An 18,958-nucleotide genomic window follows, 5' to 3' on the forward strand; every position below is an offset into this window, starting at 1 on the left:
TACCAGCCGATCGGCTCCTAACTGCCATGTTACAGGCTGTGTTTAAAAAGAAAAAAGAAAAAGGAGCTGATTGGCTGGTACTTTATCTCTCTCTCCACTTTCTCTCTCTCCAAGGCTTTAGTGCACAGACCCCTTTTGTCATTTATCATAACATCACTTACTGGTTCTTACTCAAAATGAAAGTTTCAATTTTTGGGTTGTATTTAGGGTTACCACCTCATCCCTTTAATTCTGGACACATTAATTACACAGGTTCTGTGGCTGATTAAAACCAGGTGAAATGGAGTCTTCAAGTCAGCCAGCCTCAGAACCTGTGTAATTAATGTGTCCAGAATTAAAGGGATGAGGTGGTAACCCTACCTGTAACTCCCCAAGGCAAATGAAGTCGAAATATAGATCAGCAATTCAGTTTGTGAAAGGCAGAGGCCGGAATCTAGGAGTTCTTGAAATAGTTACAGTTTTCTTTCATGGAACACAATTATGAACTAACACGGGGCACAGGAACTGGTCTACTTTAGGAATCGTGGCAGCAAGCATTTGGTCAAGTTCTCGGACTTTACCTCTGTAACCATTGCTTTTTCTGTGCTGCTGTAATGAGATTTATTTGTTAATTGTAGAGAGAGAAAACAAGTGTTAGAGTAATGGTCTTGATATTTATATTAAAAAAAATACATATTTTTTTATATCTACTCAGATTTGTGCCGTGCTGGCTGCTGTGACTGAAGTGATCCGCTCCGAGGGAGGAAAGGAGACAGAGACGGAGTACTTCGCAGCCCTGGTGAGTATTTATTTGGCAGGGGTACCTCCATTGTAGGGCCCTGTACAGGGCATATCTGGCCCTGAATGGCTTTGCATGGCGGGGCATTTGTGGTGTAGCCCTACAGGGCATTTCTACCTGTAGATGTTTATTTTAGAACTATGCCAAATAGAATGTCCGGAAAACTCAGAAAAGAGACTTTAATTACGGCCTCGTTTTTTCAAACACTCAGGGAAGGGGCTAGTGTACATGCAGAACGTCATCCAGTAATTTATGCCAAACAATTCTGCCCGGTCCGGAATATCCTATCCAGTGTAACATTGAAATCAATATACAGCATATAATTATCCAATATATTCTGTATCACCATGCGTTGTCACTTTGCACCCCTCATTGCAGTCACCCACATATAACATGAGGGGCGTGAGCTGTCACTGTGTGCAGTTCCCCCTGCATCTTTCCAGAACCGTTAGAACAGCTTGCTGACAGGGACCTCCCCCCAGGCTCCGGCGATGCGCTGTGCTGGTGCTATGCAGGAAGCCTGCGTTTCATTGGCTACTCTAAGGGGCAGATATGGTTAAGTGCAGGTTTCCTCGCACTTTGTTTTCCGTAACTCAAGCACAGGCGACAATGCGGCTAGATAGTCCCGTGAGGCGTATTGGCCCAGGGATAGGGCTGAACAGCTGTGATTTTGCTTGAACCTTCTGCATGTGGATATAAAGGGTCGTCCTTCTCATTGAATTATTGTATTATGCCTGCAGCTTCCCTGGACCGTTCTGTGTCCCGTTACTTTATAACCACTTTGCAGTTTCAGTATTATTTTGTTTTTGTTCTATTTTGTACGACATAAATATTTGAGACATGGCACACAGATGTGTATGACGAGCACAGCAGGACACTTTACTGACACGCACTTGACACAGTGATGTGTATTTATTCATAGATGACCACACTGGAAGCCGTCGAATCCCCCGAGTCATTGGCTGCGGTTACCTACCTGCTAAACCTGGTCATGAGAAGGTAAGTGTGTTTGTAGTCTCCTATATACCTTCTGTAAGTGGCTGTTTAGACCTTTATCTTTTGTGCTCTGGCCATTTATTTGTGTCTTGTGTCTTCTGGTCTCTCAGGGTTCCTGCTCCTGTGCTGATTAAGAAGTTCTCAGATACGTCAAAAGCGTTCATGGACATCATGGCGTCTCAGGCCGCCAGCGGCAGCACCTCGGCTGTGAGATGGGTGCGCGGTAATACTGTACTGTCCGCTCCCGGTTCATGGGAACGTCATAGATTTCAGATACCTCATTCACAGAATGAGAAATGTGGGGGCTAGGACTTCTTGAATGCAGATGCCTACATTCATCGCAGAAGACAGAAATTTAATACGTTCTGAAAGATTAGCTCCATCCAATACTTAAAGTTAAGCTTTGCATGGACTCTTCGGGCTTAGAATTAAAGATTTCTACCTAACCAGCATCTGCCATTCTCCCTATGTGGCTGGTCCACGAAAAGACGGACGGTCCATTGCTGACTTGAAGGGGAGGTTCAAAGGAGCGGCCTCTATCTGAAAGAGGCCACTCCATGTACCATAGAGCAAAGTAGTTCCTGGACTATTGGAGGCTTCAGTGGACCAGCTGGATCTGTAGAGATCCCAGACGATAACATAATGAACTTACAGTTCCTCTTTCCGTGTTTAGCTGTAGTCAGTTTGCTATATTATTTTTCTGTTCAGCATCTCTAATGATTTTGACGTGATATTGTAGGTTATATCTTGTCTGGCTGTACTGCTGCGCAAGCAGGAGCTGTCTGCATGGAGTTACCCATCCACCCTGCAGGTGTACCACGGCATGCTGAGCTTCACTGTCCACTCCAAACCAAAAGTAAGTGACCGATGTCTCCTGTCTGACACTTCCAGCGCAAATTAAAATAAGCGCAATGACGGAAGTTCTTGGAAATGTCCTTTGCGTTTGTGAATGTTCCGTGTCTTCATTTCTGATGAGTTGGGTGTGACGGTGTCCCCTGTGCTTTTGTCGTTAGATCCGGAAGGCGGCCCAGCTTGGGGTTTGCTCTGTTTTAAAGGGCAGTGACTTCATGTTTTCAGACTCTGCGCCTGCTCACCACCCGGCTGCCCAGTCCACTGCTAAGTTCTGCATACAAGAGGTTGAGAAGTCTGGAGGTAAGAGATTCTGGTATTGAGAATGCAGTAAGGCTATGGGCTAGTAACCATTATCCAAGGCAGTATTGTAAATATATATATATATATATATATATATATATATATGCAACTCACGTTCTAGCTTCCATGTAACATGCATACGAACAATCCGACAGATGCCAGTTGTCTTAGTAGTGTGCTTTTGGACCATCTGAAAGAACATACAAACTCTGTGCATGTTGAATCCAGTTCAGATTCCCCCCTAACGATAACTAATGTTCTATGACCATTGCTAGCTTAGTTCTAGATCAGTGCTTTCCAAACTCTGTCCTCAAGTACCCCGCACAGGTCATGTTTCTCCTTCATCCACTAGGGGCCACTGGAGTGCAGATACAATGGGGGATATAGTAGGCAGTAACTGGGAGCTGTCACTTTAAATTTATAACCATGTGACTAGCTCCTCCCCTACTATGTCCCCCCTCCAAGCCAGTCTTATTTTAGTGCCCAAGGGAGCTGGTTCACTTGGGACTTCTCTGAAGAATTTTATTATTTTTTTATTATTCTTTCTTACACTCACAGACTGGCAGCTCTGCCTCTGCCAGTCTGCACCGCGGGAGGCTGCCGGCGGGGTCCCATCGCAGCTGCATGCGGCTCGGGGTGGGCCCCGGCTGAAGGAGACACTGAAGGGTAAAAAAGAGAGGGGGGGCACTAAATTTAGGCGCAGTATAGATATTATATATATGTAATATATATATAAAAAGCAGCTATAGGGAAAACACTCATTGATAGTGGGATCCCAGTGTTATATAGCGCTCTGGTGTGTGCTGGCATACTCTCTCTCTGTCTCCCCAAAAGGCTTTGTGGGGTCCTGTCCTCTGTCAGAGCATTCCCTGTGTGTTTGCGGTGTGTCGGTACGGCTGTGTCGACATGTTTGATGAGGAGGCTTATGTGGAGGCGGAGCAGATGCCTGTAAATGTGATGTCACCCCCTGCGGGGTCGACACCTGAGTGGATGGTGCTGTGGAAGGAATTACGTGATAGTGTCGACTCCTTACATAAAAGATTTGACGACATACCTAATGTGGGACAGCCGGCTTCTCAGCCTGTGCCTGCCCAGGCGTCTCAAAAACCATCAGGGGCTCTAAAACGCCCGCTACCTCAGATGGTTGACACAGATGTCGACACGGATACTGACTCCAGTGTCGACGACGAAGAGACTAATGTAACTTCCAGTAGGGCCACACGTTACATGATTGAGGCAATGAAAAATGTGTTGCACATTTCTGATGTTACCCCCGGTACCACAAAAAAGGGTATAATGTTTGGAGAGAAAAAAACTACCAGTAGCTTTTCCTCCGTCTGAAGAGTTAAATGAAGTGTGTGAAGAAGCGTGGGCTTCCCCTGATAAAAAGATGGTAATTTCTAAGAGGTTACTAATGGCGTACCCTTTCCCGCCAGAGGATAGGTCACGCTGGGAAACATCCCCTAGGGTGGATAAAGCGCTCACACGCTTGTCAAAGAAGGTGGCACTACCGTCTCCGGATACGGCCGCCCTGAAGGAATCTGCTGATAGAAAGCAGGAGGCTATCCTAAAATCTATATATACACACACAGGTGTGATACTGAGACCGGCTATAGCTTCAGGCTGGATGTGCAGCGCTGCTGCTGCGTGGTCAGATTCCCTGTCAGAAAATATAGATACCCTAGACAGGGACACTATTTTGCTAAACGTAGAGCATATAAAAGACGCACTTTTATACATGAGGGATGCACAGAGGGATATTTGCCGGCTGGCATCCAAAATTAGTGCAATGTCCATTTCTGCCAGGAGAGGGTTATGGACTCGGCAGTGGACAGGTGATGCAGATTCCAAACGACACATGGAAGTTCTGCCTTATAAGGGTGAGGAATTGTTCGGGGATGGTCTCTCGGACCTCGTTTCCACAGCAACAGCTGGGAAGTCTACATTTTTACCCCATGTTCCCTCACAACCAAAGAAAGCACCGTATTATCAGGTACAGTCCTTTCGGCCCAATAGGGGCAAGCGGGTTAAAGGAGCGTCCTTTCTGCCCAGAGGCAGAGGTAGAGGGAAAAAGCTGCAGCATACAGCCAGTTCCCAGGAGCAAAAGTCCTCCCCCGCTTCCTCCAAGTCCACCGCATGACGCTGGGGCTCCACAGGCGGAGCCAGGTACGGTGGGGGCCCGTCTCAAAAATGTCAGCAATCAGTGGGCTCGCTCACGGGTGGATCCCTGGATCCTTCAAGTAGTATCTCAGGGGTACAAACTGGAATTCGAGACATCTTTCCCCCGCCGTTTCCTCAAATCTGCCTTGCCAACCACTCCCACAGGCAGGGAGGCAGTGTTACAGGCAATTCAAAAGCTGTCTTCACAACAAGTGATAGTAAAGGTGCCCCTACTTCAACAAGGAAGGGGTTACTATTCCACAATGTTTGTGGTACCGAAACCGGACGGTTCGGTGAGACCCATTTTAAATTTGAAATCCTTGAACACATATATAAAAAAATTCAAGTTCAAGATGGAAACGCTCAGGACGGTTATTGCAAGCCTGGACGAGGGAGATTACATGGTATCGCTGGACATCAAGGATGCTTACCTACATGTCCCCATTTACCATCCTCACCAGGAGTACCTCAGGTTTGTGGTACAAGATTGTCATTACCAATTTCAGACGTTGCCGTTCGGTCTCTCCACGGCTCCGAGGGTCTTTACCAAGGTAATGGCGGAAATGATGATACTCCTTCGAAGGAAGGGAGTTTTAATTATCCCGTACTTGGACGATCTCCTGATAAAGGCGAGGTCCAGAGAGCAGTTGTTGGTAGGGGTAGCACTATCTCGGGAAGTGCTACAACAGCACGGCTGGATTCTAAACATTCCAAAGTCACAGCTGGTCCCTACAACACACCTGCTGTTCCTAGGGATGGTTCTGGATACAGAACAGAGAAAAGTGTTTCTCCCGGAGGAAAAGGCCAAGGAGCTGTCATCTCTAGTCAGAGGCCTCTTAAAACCAAAACAGGTGTCGGTGCATCATTGCACGCGGATCCTGGGAAAAATGGTAGCTTCCTACGAAGCGATTCCGTTCGGCAGGTTTCATGCAAGAACCTTTCAGTGGGACCTGTTGGACAAGTGGTCCGGATCGCATCTTCAGATGCATCGTCTGATAACCCTGTCTCCGAGGACAAGGGTGTCTCTGCTGTGGTGGCTGCAGAGTGCTCATCTTAAAGAGGGCCGCAGATTCGGCATACAGGACTGGGTCCTGGTGACCACGGATGCCAGCCTTCGAGGCTGGGGAGCAGTCACACAGGGAAGAAACTTCCAAGGACTATGGTCAAGTCAGGAGACTTCCCTGCACATAAATATTCTGGAACTAAGGGCCATTTACAATGCCCTAAGTCAGGCAAAACCCCTGCTTCAAAACCAGCCGGTGCTGATCCAGTCAGACAACATCACGGCGGTCGCCCATGTAAACCGACAGGGCGGCACGAGAAGCAGGACGGCGATGGCAGAAGCCACAAGGATTCTCCGATGGGCGGAAAATCACGTGTTAGCACTGTCAGCAGTGTTCATTCCGGGAGTGGACAACTGGGAAGCAGACTTCCTCAGCAGGCACGACCTCCACCCGGGAGAGTGGGGACTTCATCCAGAAGTCTTCAAATGATTGTAAACCAGTGGGAAAAACCACAGGTGGACATGATGGCGTCCCGCCTAAACAAAAAGCTAGAAAAATATTGCGCCAGGTCGAGAGACCCGCAGGCGATAGCTGTGGACCCTCTGGTAACACCGTGGGTGTACCGATCGGTTTATGTGTTCCCTCCTCTTCCTCTCATACCAAAGGTACTGAGGATAATAGGGAGAAGAGGAGTAAGAACTATACTCATTGTTCCGGATTGAAGAAGAGCGTGGTATCCGGAACTTCAAGAAATGATGTCAGAGGACCCATGGCCTCTACCGCTCAGACAGGACCTGCTGCAGCAGGGGCCCTGTCTGTTCCAAGACTTACCGCGGCTGCGTTTGACGGCATGGCGGTTGCACACCAGATCCTGAAGGAAAAGGGCATTCCGGAGGAAGTCATTCCTACGCTGATAAAAGCTAGGAAAGAAGTAACCGCAAACCATTATCACCACATATGGCGAAAATATGTTGCGTGGTGTGAGGCCAGGAAGGTCCCAACGGAAGAATTTCAGCTAGGCCGGTTCCTGCACTTCCTACAGTCAGGGGTGACTATGGGCCTTAAATTGGGTTCCATTAAGGTCCAGATTTCGGCTCTATCGATTTTCTTCCAGAGAGAATTGGCTTCACTACCTGAAGTTCAGACTTTTGTTAAGGGAGTGCTGCATATTCAGCCCCCTTTTGTGCCTCCAGTGGCACCTTGGGATCTCAACGTGGTGTTGGATTTCCTAAAGTCACATTGGTTTGAGCCACTGAAAACCGTGGATTTGAAATATCTCACGTGGAAAGTGGTCATGTTGTTGGCCTTGGCTTCGGCCAGGCGTGTTTCAGAATTGGCGGCTTTGTCATGTAAAAGCCCTTATCTGATTTTCCATATGGATAGGGCAGAATTGAGGACTCGTCCCCAGTTTCTCCCCAAAGTGGTATCCGCTTTTCATCTGAACCAACCTATCGTGGTGCCTGCGGCTACAAATGACTTGCAGGCTTCCAAGTTGTTGGATGTAGTCAGGGCCCTAAAAATTTATGTTTCCAGGACAGCTGGAGTCAGGAAGACTGACTCGCTCTTTATCCTGTATGCGCCCAACAAGTTGGGTGCACCTGCTTCTAAGCAGACTATCGCTCGCTGGATCTGTAGTACGATTCAGCTTGCACATTCTGCGGCTGGACTGCCGCATCCTAAATCAGTGAAAGCCCATTCCACGAGGAAAGTGGGCTCTTCTTGGGCGGCTGCCCGAGGGGTCTCGGCTCTTCAACTTTGCCGAGCTGCTACTTGGTCAGGGGCAAACACGTTTGCAAAATTCTACAAATTTGATACCCTGGCTGAGGAGGACCTTGAGTTCTCTCATTCGGTGCTGCAGAGTCATCCGCACTCTCCCGCCCGTTTGGGAGCTTTGGTATAATCCCCATGGTCCTTACGGAGTCCCCAGCATCCACTTAGGACGTTAGAGAAAATAAGAATTTACTCACCGGTAATTCTATTTCTCATAGTCCGTAGTGGATGCTGGGCGCCCATCCCAAGTGCGGATTGTCTGCAATACTTGTATATAGTTATTGCTTAACTAAAGGGTTATTGTTGAGCTATCTGTTGAGAGGCTCAGTTGTTATCATGCTGTTAACTGGGTATTGTATCACGAGTTATACGGTGTGATTGGTGTGGCTGGTATGAGTCTTACCCGGGATTCAAAATCCTTCCTAATTGTGTCAGCTCTTCCGGGCACAGTATCCTAACTGAGGTCTGGAGGAGGGTCTTAGTGGGAGGAGCCAGTGCACACCAGTAGTCTAAAAGCTTTCTTTATAGTTGTGCCCAGTCTCCTGCGGAGCCGCTAATCCCCATGGTCCTTACGGAGTCCCCAGCATCCACTACGGACTATGAGAAATAGAATTACCGGTGAGTAAATTCTTATTTCTCTGACGTCCTAGTGGATGCTGGGAACTCCGTAAGGACCATGGGGAATAGCGGCTCCGCAGGAGACAGGGCACATCTAAAGAAAGCTTTAGGATCACCTGGTGTGCACTGGCTCCTCCCCCTATGACCCTCCTCCAAGCCTCAGTTAGATTTTCTGTGCCCGACGAGAAGGGTGCACACTAGGGGCTCTCCTGAGCTCTTTGTGAAAGTTTTAGTTTAGGTTTATTATTTTCAGTGAGACCTGCTGGCAACAGGCTCACTGCATCGAGGGACTAAGGGGAGAAGAAGCGAACTCACCTGCGTGCAGAGTGGATTGGGCTTCTTAGGCTACTGGACATTAGCTCCAGAGGGACGATCACAGGTTCAGCCTGGATGGGTCACCGGAGCCGCGCCGCCGGCCCCCTTACAGAGCCAGAAGAGCGAAGAGGTCCGGAAAAATCGGCGGCAGAAGACTTTCCTGTCTTCAGATAAAGGTAGGCGCACAGCACCGCAGCTGTGCGCCATTGCTCTCAGCACACTTCACACTCCGGTCACTGAGGGTGCAGGGCGCTGGGGGGGCAGCGCCCTGAGACGCAATAAATCGATAGAATACCTTTTATGGCTAAAATAAATGCATCACATATAACTCCTGGGCTATATGGATGCATTTAACCCCTGCCAAAACATACAAGAAAACGGATGATAAGGACGCCGAGAAAGGGGCGGAGCCTATCTCCTCAGCACACTGGCGCCATTTTCCCTCACAGCTCAGTTGGAGGGAAGCTCCCTGGCTCTCCCCTGCAGTCACTACACTACAGAAAGGGGTTAAAAAAGAGAGGGGGGCACAAATTAGGCGCAGTATAAACAATACAGCAGCTATAAAGGGAAAAACACTTATATAAGGTTATCCCTGTATATATATATAGCGCTCTGGTGTGTGCTGGCAAACTCTCCCTCTGTCTCCCCAAAGGGCTAGTGGGGTCCTGTCCTCTATCAGAGCATTCCCTGTGTGTGTGCTGTGTGTCGGTACGTTTGTGTCGACATGTATGAGGGGAAAAAAAAATGATGAGGAGACGGAGTAGAGTGTCTGTAATAGTGTTGTCACCCCCTGGGGGGTCGACACCTGAGTGGATGTACTGTTGAAATTGCGTGACAGTGTCAGCTTTGTATAAAAGACAGTGTTGACATGAGACAGCCGGCTACTCAGCTTGTGCATGTCCAGAAGTCTCATACAGGGGCTCTAAAGCGCCCGTTACCTCAGATACAGACGCCGACACGGATACTGACTCCTGTGTCGACGGTGAAGAGACAACCGTGATTTCCAATAGGGCCACACATTGCATGATTGAGGCAATGGAAAAAGTTTACACTCTTCTGATAATATAAATACCACCAAAAATAAAATAAAAATAAGGGGTATTATGTTTGGTGAGGAAAAACTTCCTGTAGTTTTCCAGAATCTGAGAAATAAAATGAGGTGTGTGATGATGCGTGGGTTTCCCCCCGATAACAATTGATAATTTCTAAAAAGTTATTGGCAGTATACCTTTTCCCGCCAGAGGTTAGGGTGCGTTGGGAAACACCCCCTAGGGGGGATAAGGCGCTCACACGCTTGTAAGAACAAGGGCTCTACCCTCTCTGGAGATGGCCGCCCTTAGGGATCCTGCTGATAGAAAGCAGGAGTGTACCCTAAAATGTATTTACACACATACTGGTGTTATACTGCGACCAGCAATCGCCTCAGCCTGGATGTGCAGTGCTGGGTTGGCGTGGTCGGATTCCCTGACTGGAAATTTGATATCCTAGATAAGGACAGTATATTATTGCCTATAGAGCAATTAAAAGATGCATTTCTATATATGCATGATGCACAGCGGAATATTTGCCGACTGGCATCAAGTATAAGTGCGTTGTCCAATTATACCAGTAAAGTGGTCAGGTGATGCGGATTCCAAACGGCATTTGGAAGTATTGCCTTAAAAAAGGTAGCCTCTCAAAATAAGACGCCGTATTATCAGGCGCAGTCCTGGTTGGCAAGCGGACAAAAGGGTTCCTCTTTTCTGCTCGTGACAGAGGGAGAGGAAAATGGCTGCAGAGATCAGCCAGTTCCCAGGAACAGAAACCCTTTTCCGCCTCTGCCAAGCTCTCAGTATGACGCTAGGGCTTTACAAGTTCAGGCACGGTGGGGGCCCGTTCTCAATGAATTTCAGTGCGCAGTGGGCTCACTCGCAAGTAGACCCCTGGATCCTTCAGGTAATATTTCAGGGGTACAAATTGGAATTCGAGACGTATTCCCCTCGCCGTTTCCAAAAGTCTGTTTTACCGACGTCTCCCGCTGACAGGGAGGCAGTTTTGGAAGCCATTCACAAGCTGTATTCCCAGCAGGTGATAATTAAGGTACCCCTCCTGCAACAGGGAACGGGGTATTATTCCACACTATTGTGGTACCGAAGCCAGACGGCTCGGTGAGACCGATTTTAAAATCTAAAATCTTTGAACACTTACATACAGAGGTTCAAATTCAAAATTGAGTCACTCAGAGCAGTGATTGCAAACCTGGAAGAAGAGGGACTACATGATGTCTCGGGACATCAAGGATGCTTACCTTCATGTCAAAATTTACCCTTCTCACCAAGGGTATCTCAGGTTATGGTACAGAACTGTCACTATCAGTTCAGACGCTGCCGTAGGGATGGTCCACGGCACCCCGGGTCTTTACTGAAATAATGACCGTAATGATGATGATCCTTCGAAGGAAGGGAATTTTAGTTATCCTTTACTTGGACGATTCCCTGATAAGGGTGAGATCCAGGGAACAGTTGGAGATCGGTGTAGCACTACCTCAGGTAGTGTTGCGGCAGCACGATTGGATTCTCAATATTCCAAAATCGCAGCTGGTTCCGACGACTTGTCTTCTGTTCCTAGGGATGATCCTGGACACAGTCCAGAAAGAAGGTATTTCTCCCGGAGGAGAAAGCCAGGGAGTTATCCGAGCTAGTCAGGAACCTCCTAAAACCGAACCAAGTCTCAGTGCATCAATGCACAAGGGTTCTGGGTAAAAATGATGGCTTCCTACGAAGCAATCCCATTCGGCAGATTCCACGCAAGACTTTCCAGTGGAACCTACTGGACAAATGGTCCGGGTCGCATCTTCAGATGCTTCAGCGGATAACCCTGTCACCAGGGACAAGGGTATCCCTCCTGTGGTGGTTGCAGAGTGCTCATCTTCTAGAGGGCCGCAGATTCGGCATGCGGGACTGGGTCCTGGTGGCCACGGATGCCAGCCTGCGAGGCTGGGGAGCAGTCACACAGGGAAGGAATATCCAGGGCTTATGGTCAAGCCTGGAGACATCACTTCACATAAATGTCCTGAAGCTAAGGGCCATTTACAATGCTCTAAGCTTAGCAAGACCTCTGCTTCAAGGTCAGCCGGTGTTGATCCAGTCGGACAACATTACGGCAGTCACCCACGTAAACAGACAGGGTGCCACAAGAAGCAGGAGGGCAATGGCAGAAGCTGCAAGGATTCTTCGCGGGGCGAAAAACCATGTGATAGCACTGTCAGCAGTTTTCATTCCGGGAGTGGACAACTGGGAAGCAGTTTTCCTCAGCACGACCTCCACCCGGGAGAGTAAGGACTTCACCCAGAAGTCTTCCACATGATTATAAACCGTTGGGAAAAACTCGACAGGTATTGCGCCACGTCAAGGGACCCTCAGGCAATAGCTGTAGATGCTCTGGTAACACCGTGGGTGTACCAATCAGTGTATGGGTTCCCTCCTCTGCCTCTCATACCCAAGGTACTGAGATTGATAAGATGGAGAGGAGTAAGCACTATATTAGTGGCTCCGGATTGGCCAAGAAGGAATTGGTAACCGGAACTTCAAGAGATGCTCACGGAGGATCCGTAGCCTCTACCTCTATGAAGGGACCTGCTCCAGCAAGGACCTTGTCTGTTCCAAGACTTACCGCGGCTGCGTTGACGGCATGGCGGTTGAACGCCGGATCCTGAAGGAAAAAGGCATTCCGGATGAAGTCATCCCTATCCTGATCAAAGCCAGGAAGGATGTAACCGCAAAACATTATCACCGCATTTGGCGAAAATATGTTGCGTGGTGCGAGGCCAGTAAGACTTGACGGAGGAAATTCAACTGGGTCGATTCCTACATTTCCTGCAAACAGGAGTATCTATGGGCCTGAAATTGGGGTCCATTAAGGTTCAAATTTCGGCTCTGTCAATTTTCTTCCAAAAAAGAACTAGCTTCAGTCCCTGAAGTTCAGACATTTGTTAAAGGGGTACTGCATATACAGCCTCCTTTTGTGCCTTTAGTGGCACTTTTGGGATCTCCAGGTGGTTTTTGGGTTCCAAAAGTCACATTGGTTTGACACACTTAAATCTGTGGAGTTAAAATATCTCACAGAAAAAGTGGTCATGCTGTTGGCTCTGGCCTGGGCCAGGCGCGTGTCAGAACTGGTGGCTTTATCCTGTAAAAGCCCTTATCTGATTTTCCATTCGGACAGGGCGGAATTGAGGACTCGTCCTCAGTTTCTCCCTAAGGTGGTTTCAGCGTCTCACCTGAACCAAACCTATTGTGGTGCCTGCGGCTACTAGGGACTTGGAGGACTCCAAGTTGCTAGACGTTGTCAGGACCCGGAAAATATATGTTTCCAGGACGGTTGGAGTCAGGAAATCTGACTCGCTGTTTATCCTCTATGCACCCAACTAGCTGGGTGCTCCTGCTTCTAAGCAGACTATTGCTCGTTGGATTTGTAGTACAATTCAGCTTGCACATTCTGTGGCAGGCCTGCCACAGCCAAAAATCTGTAAATGCCCACTCCACAAGGAAGGTGGGCTCATCTTGGGCAGCTGCCCGAGGGGTCTCGGCTTTACAACTTGGCCGAGCAGTTACTTGGTCAGGAGCAAATACGTTTGTAAAATTCTACAAATTTGATACCCTGGCTGAGGAGGACCGGGAGTTCTCTCATTGGGGGCTGCAGAGTCATCCGCACTCTCCCGCCCGTTTGGGAGCTTTGGTATAATCCCCATGGTCCTTACGGAGTTCCCAGCATCCACTAGGACGTCAGAGAAAATAAGAATTTACTTACCGATAATTCTATTTCTCGTAGTCCGTAGTGGATGCTGGGCGCCCATCCCAAGTGCGGATTGTCTGCAATACTGGTACATAATTATTGTTACCAAAAAATTCGGGTTATTGTTGTAGTGAGCCATCTTTTCGAGAGGCTTCTCTATTATCATGCTGTTAACTGGGTTCAGATCACAAGTTGTACAGTGTGATTGGTGTGGCTGGTATGAGTCTTACCCGGGATTCAAAATCCTTCCTTATTGTGTACGCTCGTCCGGGCACAGTATCCTAACTGAGGCTTGGAGGAGGGTCATAGGGGGAGGAGCCAGTGCACACCAGGTGATCCTAAAGCTTTCTTTAGATGTGCCCTGTCTCCTGCGGAGCCGCTATTCCCCATGGTCCTTACGGAGTTCCCAGCATCCACTACGGACTACGAGAAATAGAATTATCGGTAAGTAAATTCTTATTTTTTTTTATATATATATATATATATATATATATATATGTGTATATATATATATATATATGTATATACTGTTGCAGTACCATATATAGTGGATAGAGCTACACGCTTCCACACATTCATGTACAGACTTGGGTTCATCATAGCTCCGCCTTGCCACATGACATTTCCCCCCCGGCTTCTAATCACTGGCTAACCGCCACTTTGGGAAACCAGCAGAGCCTCCGAGAAACATGTATTGCTCCTTTTCTTCCTAATTAGCAGTACACTTCATACGGGATGGGGTTGCCTTCCCTTTATTTTTCCTTTTTTTCACTGGGTAATAATACTGTTTGTGATTTGGGGAATGTGTGTGGCATCAGACAGATAGCCGCTGTGGCTCAGTACGCTAGTAGCGGGGACATCTGTACACAGGAACCAGGGTTGGAATCCCAACAAATACCTACTTTAAAGCTCCTATACCTAGTGGCTAAGACTCCTGTCGCGCAGCGCTACCGGTTCAAGTCTCCGCTGCTTCAGGATGTTTATTTGATACGTGTCTGTCACTGCACCATATGGTGCAGACATTACATAGGGCTACGCTTCTTTAACCCACCTTTTCTCCTTTCGTTCGTATCACCTGGGACAGTCGGAGAAATCCCTGTTAGGTGGGGATTGTGCGGTGGAGCCATCTGCTCAGCCCTCAACGCAGCTGCAGGACGCTGCTGTTGGAAGAGCTCAGCTTCTGCAGGTAATGCCACTGTTAACCAGAGACCTTGTACGTCATTTCTCCTCTCCAGGTTTCTAAAGGGAGCTTGCTAACCTCCATGTTACACGACTCTGCGGATGAGAGGCCTTTCTTGGACGGGAGAGGTCCAGGATTCTGATGATGTCTGTTTTTTCGGTGGAGTCTGAACCAGTATCTCAGGATATCGAGGCGCATTATACAACAGTTCCTCTGGTACTGTAGGTAAAGGAGTTGAACACTTCACGTACCTCGGAGTTCGGCGCCAATGAAGAAATGTCAACGACTTGTCCAGTTTCGGATGACATCCAAATGCACAATTTCAGGTATCAAACATTGTTTGTTTTCCTATCCTTTCCCCGCAGATAGCAGGAAACAATATCAGACCTCTCCAAGGGTATACCCCTCGATGTATCGCCGGTCCAAGAAGCTGCCGTTTCCTGGGGCAACCTTGCTGAGGTAGCCATCTAAGAGAAATATGCGGCAGCAGGGGTTCTACCTTGTCCGGAGCAGGTAGGTTCGTCCTCTAGGTTACCAGATGGTTTGCATCGGAATCACCTGATTCCTTGGACAGATCAGAGTCATGTTTCTGCTTTAGATTCTTTTGAGGTCTCCAAGGACGTCTGTATACTTGAAGCCTGCATTTCCGCTTGGGCGGTCTTAACCCGACGACCTTTGGGGCTGCGACAGTGGCAGGCGGATATTGAATCCTAAGGGCAGCAGGTTCAGTACGGGCCTGGTCGGGAAGGATCTTCCTGCCTGGATCTTTCAGGCCATTGGGGGTAAGTCCACTTTTCTTTCCCCTACTGCTGCTCCAGCTCCAAGACGGACATATACCGGTCTTTCCTTTAGATTTTTCTGTGCCCTTTCCAGGTTTCCAGTCCATGACAGGGGCGGTATCTCTGTCACCAGGGGATCTCAAAGTAAGAAGCCGAGGCAGGGGTTCCGCATCCTCGAACCAGTCTGATTATAGGTCCTCCAACACACCCACCGCAGGTCAGGCCTCCCTCCCACCTGGGAGATCCCAGGGTGGGCGCATGTTCAACCGCCTCAGGGGTTCCTCACCACGGGTCTCCCGGTTTGCGACGACAAGAGAGTCGTACTGCAGGCGGCGTTCCAGATGTTTCTGACCGCAAGGGTACGGTTCCCTGTTTCCGCACATCATTGGAATCGGGGCATTTTCTCAGGTCTTTGTTTTTTTCCCCATGCCGAAGCCAGATGGCTCGGCCAGGCCTATTCTGAACTTTCAGTCTGTGATTGCTAGTACAAAAAAAAAAAGGGGTGTAAGGCGTCCTTAGTCATCGGGGAGGCCTGTTTGCTGGTTTCCATTGGGCTTCCTCATCGGGCTTTTCTCCGATTCGTGGTACAGGATACTTAGTTCCACTGTCGGACCTTTCCGCTCGGGCTCCCTTCCGCTCCCACCGTGTTCATGAAGGTCACAGGATAGCACTACTTCATAGGCAGGGAGTGACGTTCGTTCCCTAACTGGACAATCCACTGCTGGAAATCCACTCTGCAGATTAGGTTGCTTCTGAATATCCGGGGGATCCAGGATCTTTTGATTCGACACGGGTCCCATTTATGCTCCTCGTAGTTTTTCTGTGTTTAGTGATGGTTCTCAACTTGGTCCGTCAGAGGATTTTTCCTTCCTCGGGACCAGTTCCCCTCTCTCTCTCTCTCTCTCTCTCTCTCTTCAGCCAAGTTGCGGCACTGAGAGAGGTCACCTACATTCTCCACTAAACAAAGGACGACAATCTTCATTCCAGGTCAAGCCGCCAGGTCAGGCACCCGGGTGAGTGGACATTCCCCGGAGTTTTGTCAGCTGGTCCGCTGTTGGCGGAGAACTCTGATCGACCTCATGGCGTTCCGACTGACTCTTCAACCCTTTACTACTCTCGGACGTGAGCTCTGGCGGCGGTATCCGAGGAGGCCCTCCTTGGAGCTTCTGGTTAGTCTGTCTTTCCTCCTTTTCTGTTTCTTCCTCACTTTCTGCAACACATAAAGGGAGAATGCGCTCTAGTCCTTCCGGTGACTCCAATTTGGCCGCGCACGACTTAAAGATCCACCCTACACCTGTTATCAGTAGAGGAGCCTTGGCTCCTACCATCTGCGGGAATGTCTACTTCAACAGGGTCCTTTTCTTTGTTCAGCCTTACACAGGTTTCGTTTAACGGCTGTTCACGAGACCTTCTCAGAAGGATGGCGTTCCCTAGTTCGGTTATACCTACTGAGCCCCGATTTCGGAAGTCTGTTACCTCGTCTCACTGTTGCCACCTTTGGAAACTTTATGTGGCCTGGGGTGGGTGACTAGGGTTTTTCCCTTCGGTTTTTTTCATTTAGCCGCTTTGGTTTCTCCGGATGGTTTGCTCGGCTGCGCTTCGACTAGGTTGACCTGAATTTCAGGTCTCTGCTCTTTCGGTTTTCTTCCAAAGGAAATTAGGCTGGCAGACGGAAGTTCGGGCTCTCTGGCAGGGAGTGCTCTACCGGCAGCCTCTCTTTTTACAATAAGGTTACGGCTGAGCTTCATACTCCGCTTTCTTTTCTTCCAGCTGTCCGCTTTTCATATAAGTTTGACACTTGTGTTTTAGGCCCCTTTAGGATGTTGTCAGGGCTCGCCTACTTTCTACAGAGGCCTTCGGCTATTCGACAACTTGATTTCTTCTTTGTTCTGTACGATGTTCTAGTCTTAAATGGCCGGGGTCCCAGCAGAAGTTGGGCCGTCTGTCCATTAGACAGTCTTATTTGGTGGTTGCTCGGGAGCCTCCGTTTTCCATTTCGGCGCACTCCACGCGCTCTGGGGGACCTTCGGGGGCGGCTGTCCACGGGGTCTCCATGAATGCTTAATGTTGCGATGCCGCTTAGTCGGGACATCATACGTTTTTCACGTTTTACGGATTTGACATTTTTGCGGCCTCGATGTCACAGGTTGGCCGAGCAGTTTTGCAGGACTCTCAGCGCTTTCCCTCCCGTCTTGGGAGCTCTGGGACGTCCCCATTGTATCTGCACTCCAGTGGCCCCTAGTGGATGAAGGAGAAATCAGGATTTTGGTACTTACCGATAAATCCCTTTCTCCGATTCCACAGGGGCCACTGGACGCCCACCCAGCGCTGTTTCCTCCTTCTACAATTATCGGGTTGCGTGTCACTGTGTGACTACGCGTTTTGTCCCTTTTACCCTATCACTAAGTTTCCAGGTTTCCTTGGTATTATCTTGTTTTAGTTGGCTTAGCGAACCTCCTCTACTTTGATGTTGGTCTTTCCAGCTCTCCTCGGGCACAGTTTTAACTAGACTGGCTTGGAGGGGGGACATAGTAGGGGAGGATCTAGTCACATGGTTATAAATTTAAAGTGCCAGCTCCCAGTTACTGCCTACTATATCCCCCATTGTATCTGCACTCCAGTGGCCCCTGTGGAATCGGAGAAAGGGATTTATCGCTAAGTACCAAAATCCTGATTTTCCAGGTAACCCGGCAGGTGCACTGTGTATCACCAACTGTCATATTTTAAAAATCCACAGGTGACCCGGCTAATGTCAACTGTTTGTGGTCCTTGAGAACTGAGTTTGGGAAACACTGTTCTACATCGTTTAGGATTGTATGTCACCTCACCGTTTAATCTCCATTCTCTCCATGTTTTCCGCAGGCAGCAAAGAGGCCACCACAACACTGCACATGCTGACGCTGCTGAAGGACCTGCTGCCCTGTTTCCCCGTCAGCGTGGTGAAGTCTTGCTGCGAGACGCTGCTGAAAGTCATGACCTTAAGCCACGTGGTGAGTGTTAGCAGTTTAGAACCAGCGTCACAAGTAAATTATGTGCTGGGGCCTGACGGCAATATTTAGGCCGAAGGAAGGTTGGAGAGGATCACTGCTAGATGTGTGCCGCAACGTTGCTGACCTATTCCCGAACACAGTCTGGTCGACCGGCAGTTACCCATCAAACTAAAATGCATTATGCTTCCTTCTGCTCTTGTTTCCTACCGGTTTATTCTTCTGGCAAATGGAAGGAAATAGAGCCAGGTACACAAGGTGCTGCCACCAACAACAGAGTGCCGAACCCGCAGAACTTCTTTATGTGCACCAATGCGCTTACTTTTCCTGCTTGCACCGTTTACTTCCCGTTATTTGGAAACACGCCAGAAAATTCAGCCTACATATGTTTTTTTAGGTTGGATGGAAAAGTAAAAAAATAAAATAAAAAGTAAATTCGTCCATAC

The 18,958-nt window shown here is 48.6% G+C and overlaps 1 protein-coding gene across 1 annotated transcript in view; it reads left to right on the forward strand.

Moving 5' to 3' along the window:
* Positions 1–18,958, forward strand: part of RRP12 (ribosomal RNA processing 12 homolog) — a 210,120-nt gene that overhangs the window by 57,632 nt on the left and 133,530 nt on the right. Inside the window, exons 3-8 of the mRNA XM_063962348.1 lie at positions 695–778; positions 1,701–1,777; positions 1,885–1,990; positions 2,514–2,630; positions 2,788–2,926; positions 18,388–18,515. Coding sequence (XP_063818418.1) covers positions 695–778; positions 1,701–1,777; positions 1,885–1,990; positions 2,514–2,630; positions 2,788–2,926; positions 18,388–18,515 — 651 coding nt within the window. The remainder of the gene's footprint in view (positions 1–694; positions 779–1,700; positions 1,778–1,884; positions 1,991–2,513; positions 2,631–2,787; positions 2,927–18,387; positions 18,516–18,958) is intronic.

The sequence above is a fragment of the Pseudophryne corroboree genome, chromosome 3, assembly GCF_028390025.1.
Source record: "Pseudophryne corroboree isolate aPseCor3 chromosome 3, aPseCor3.hap2, whole genome shotgun sequence".
In the NCBI taxonomy this organism is placed as follows: domain Eukaryota; kingdom Metazoa; phylum Chordata; class Amphibia; order Anura; family Myobatrachidae; genus Pseudophryne; species Pseudophryne corroboree.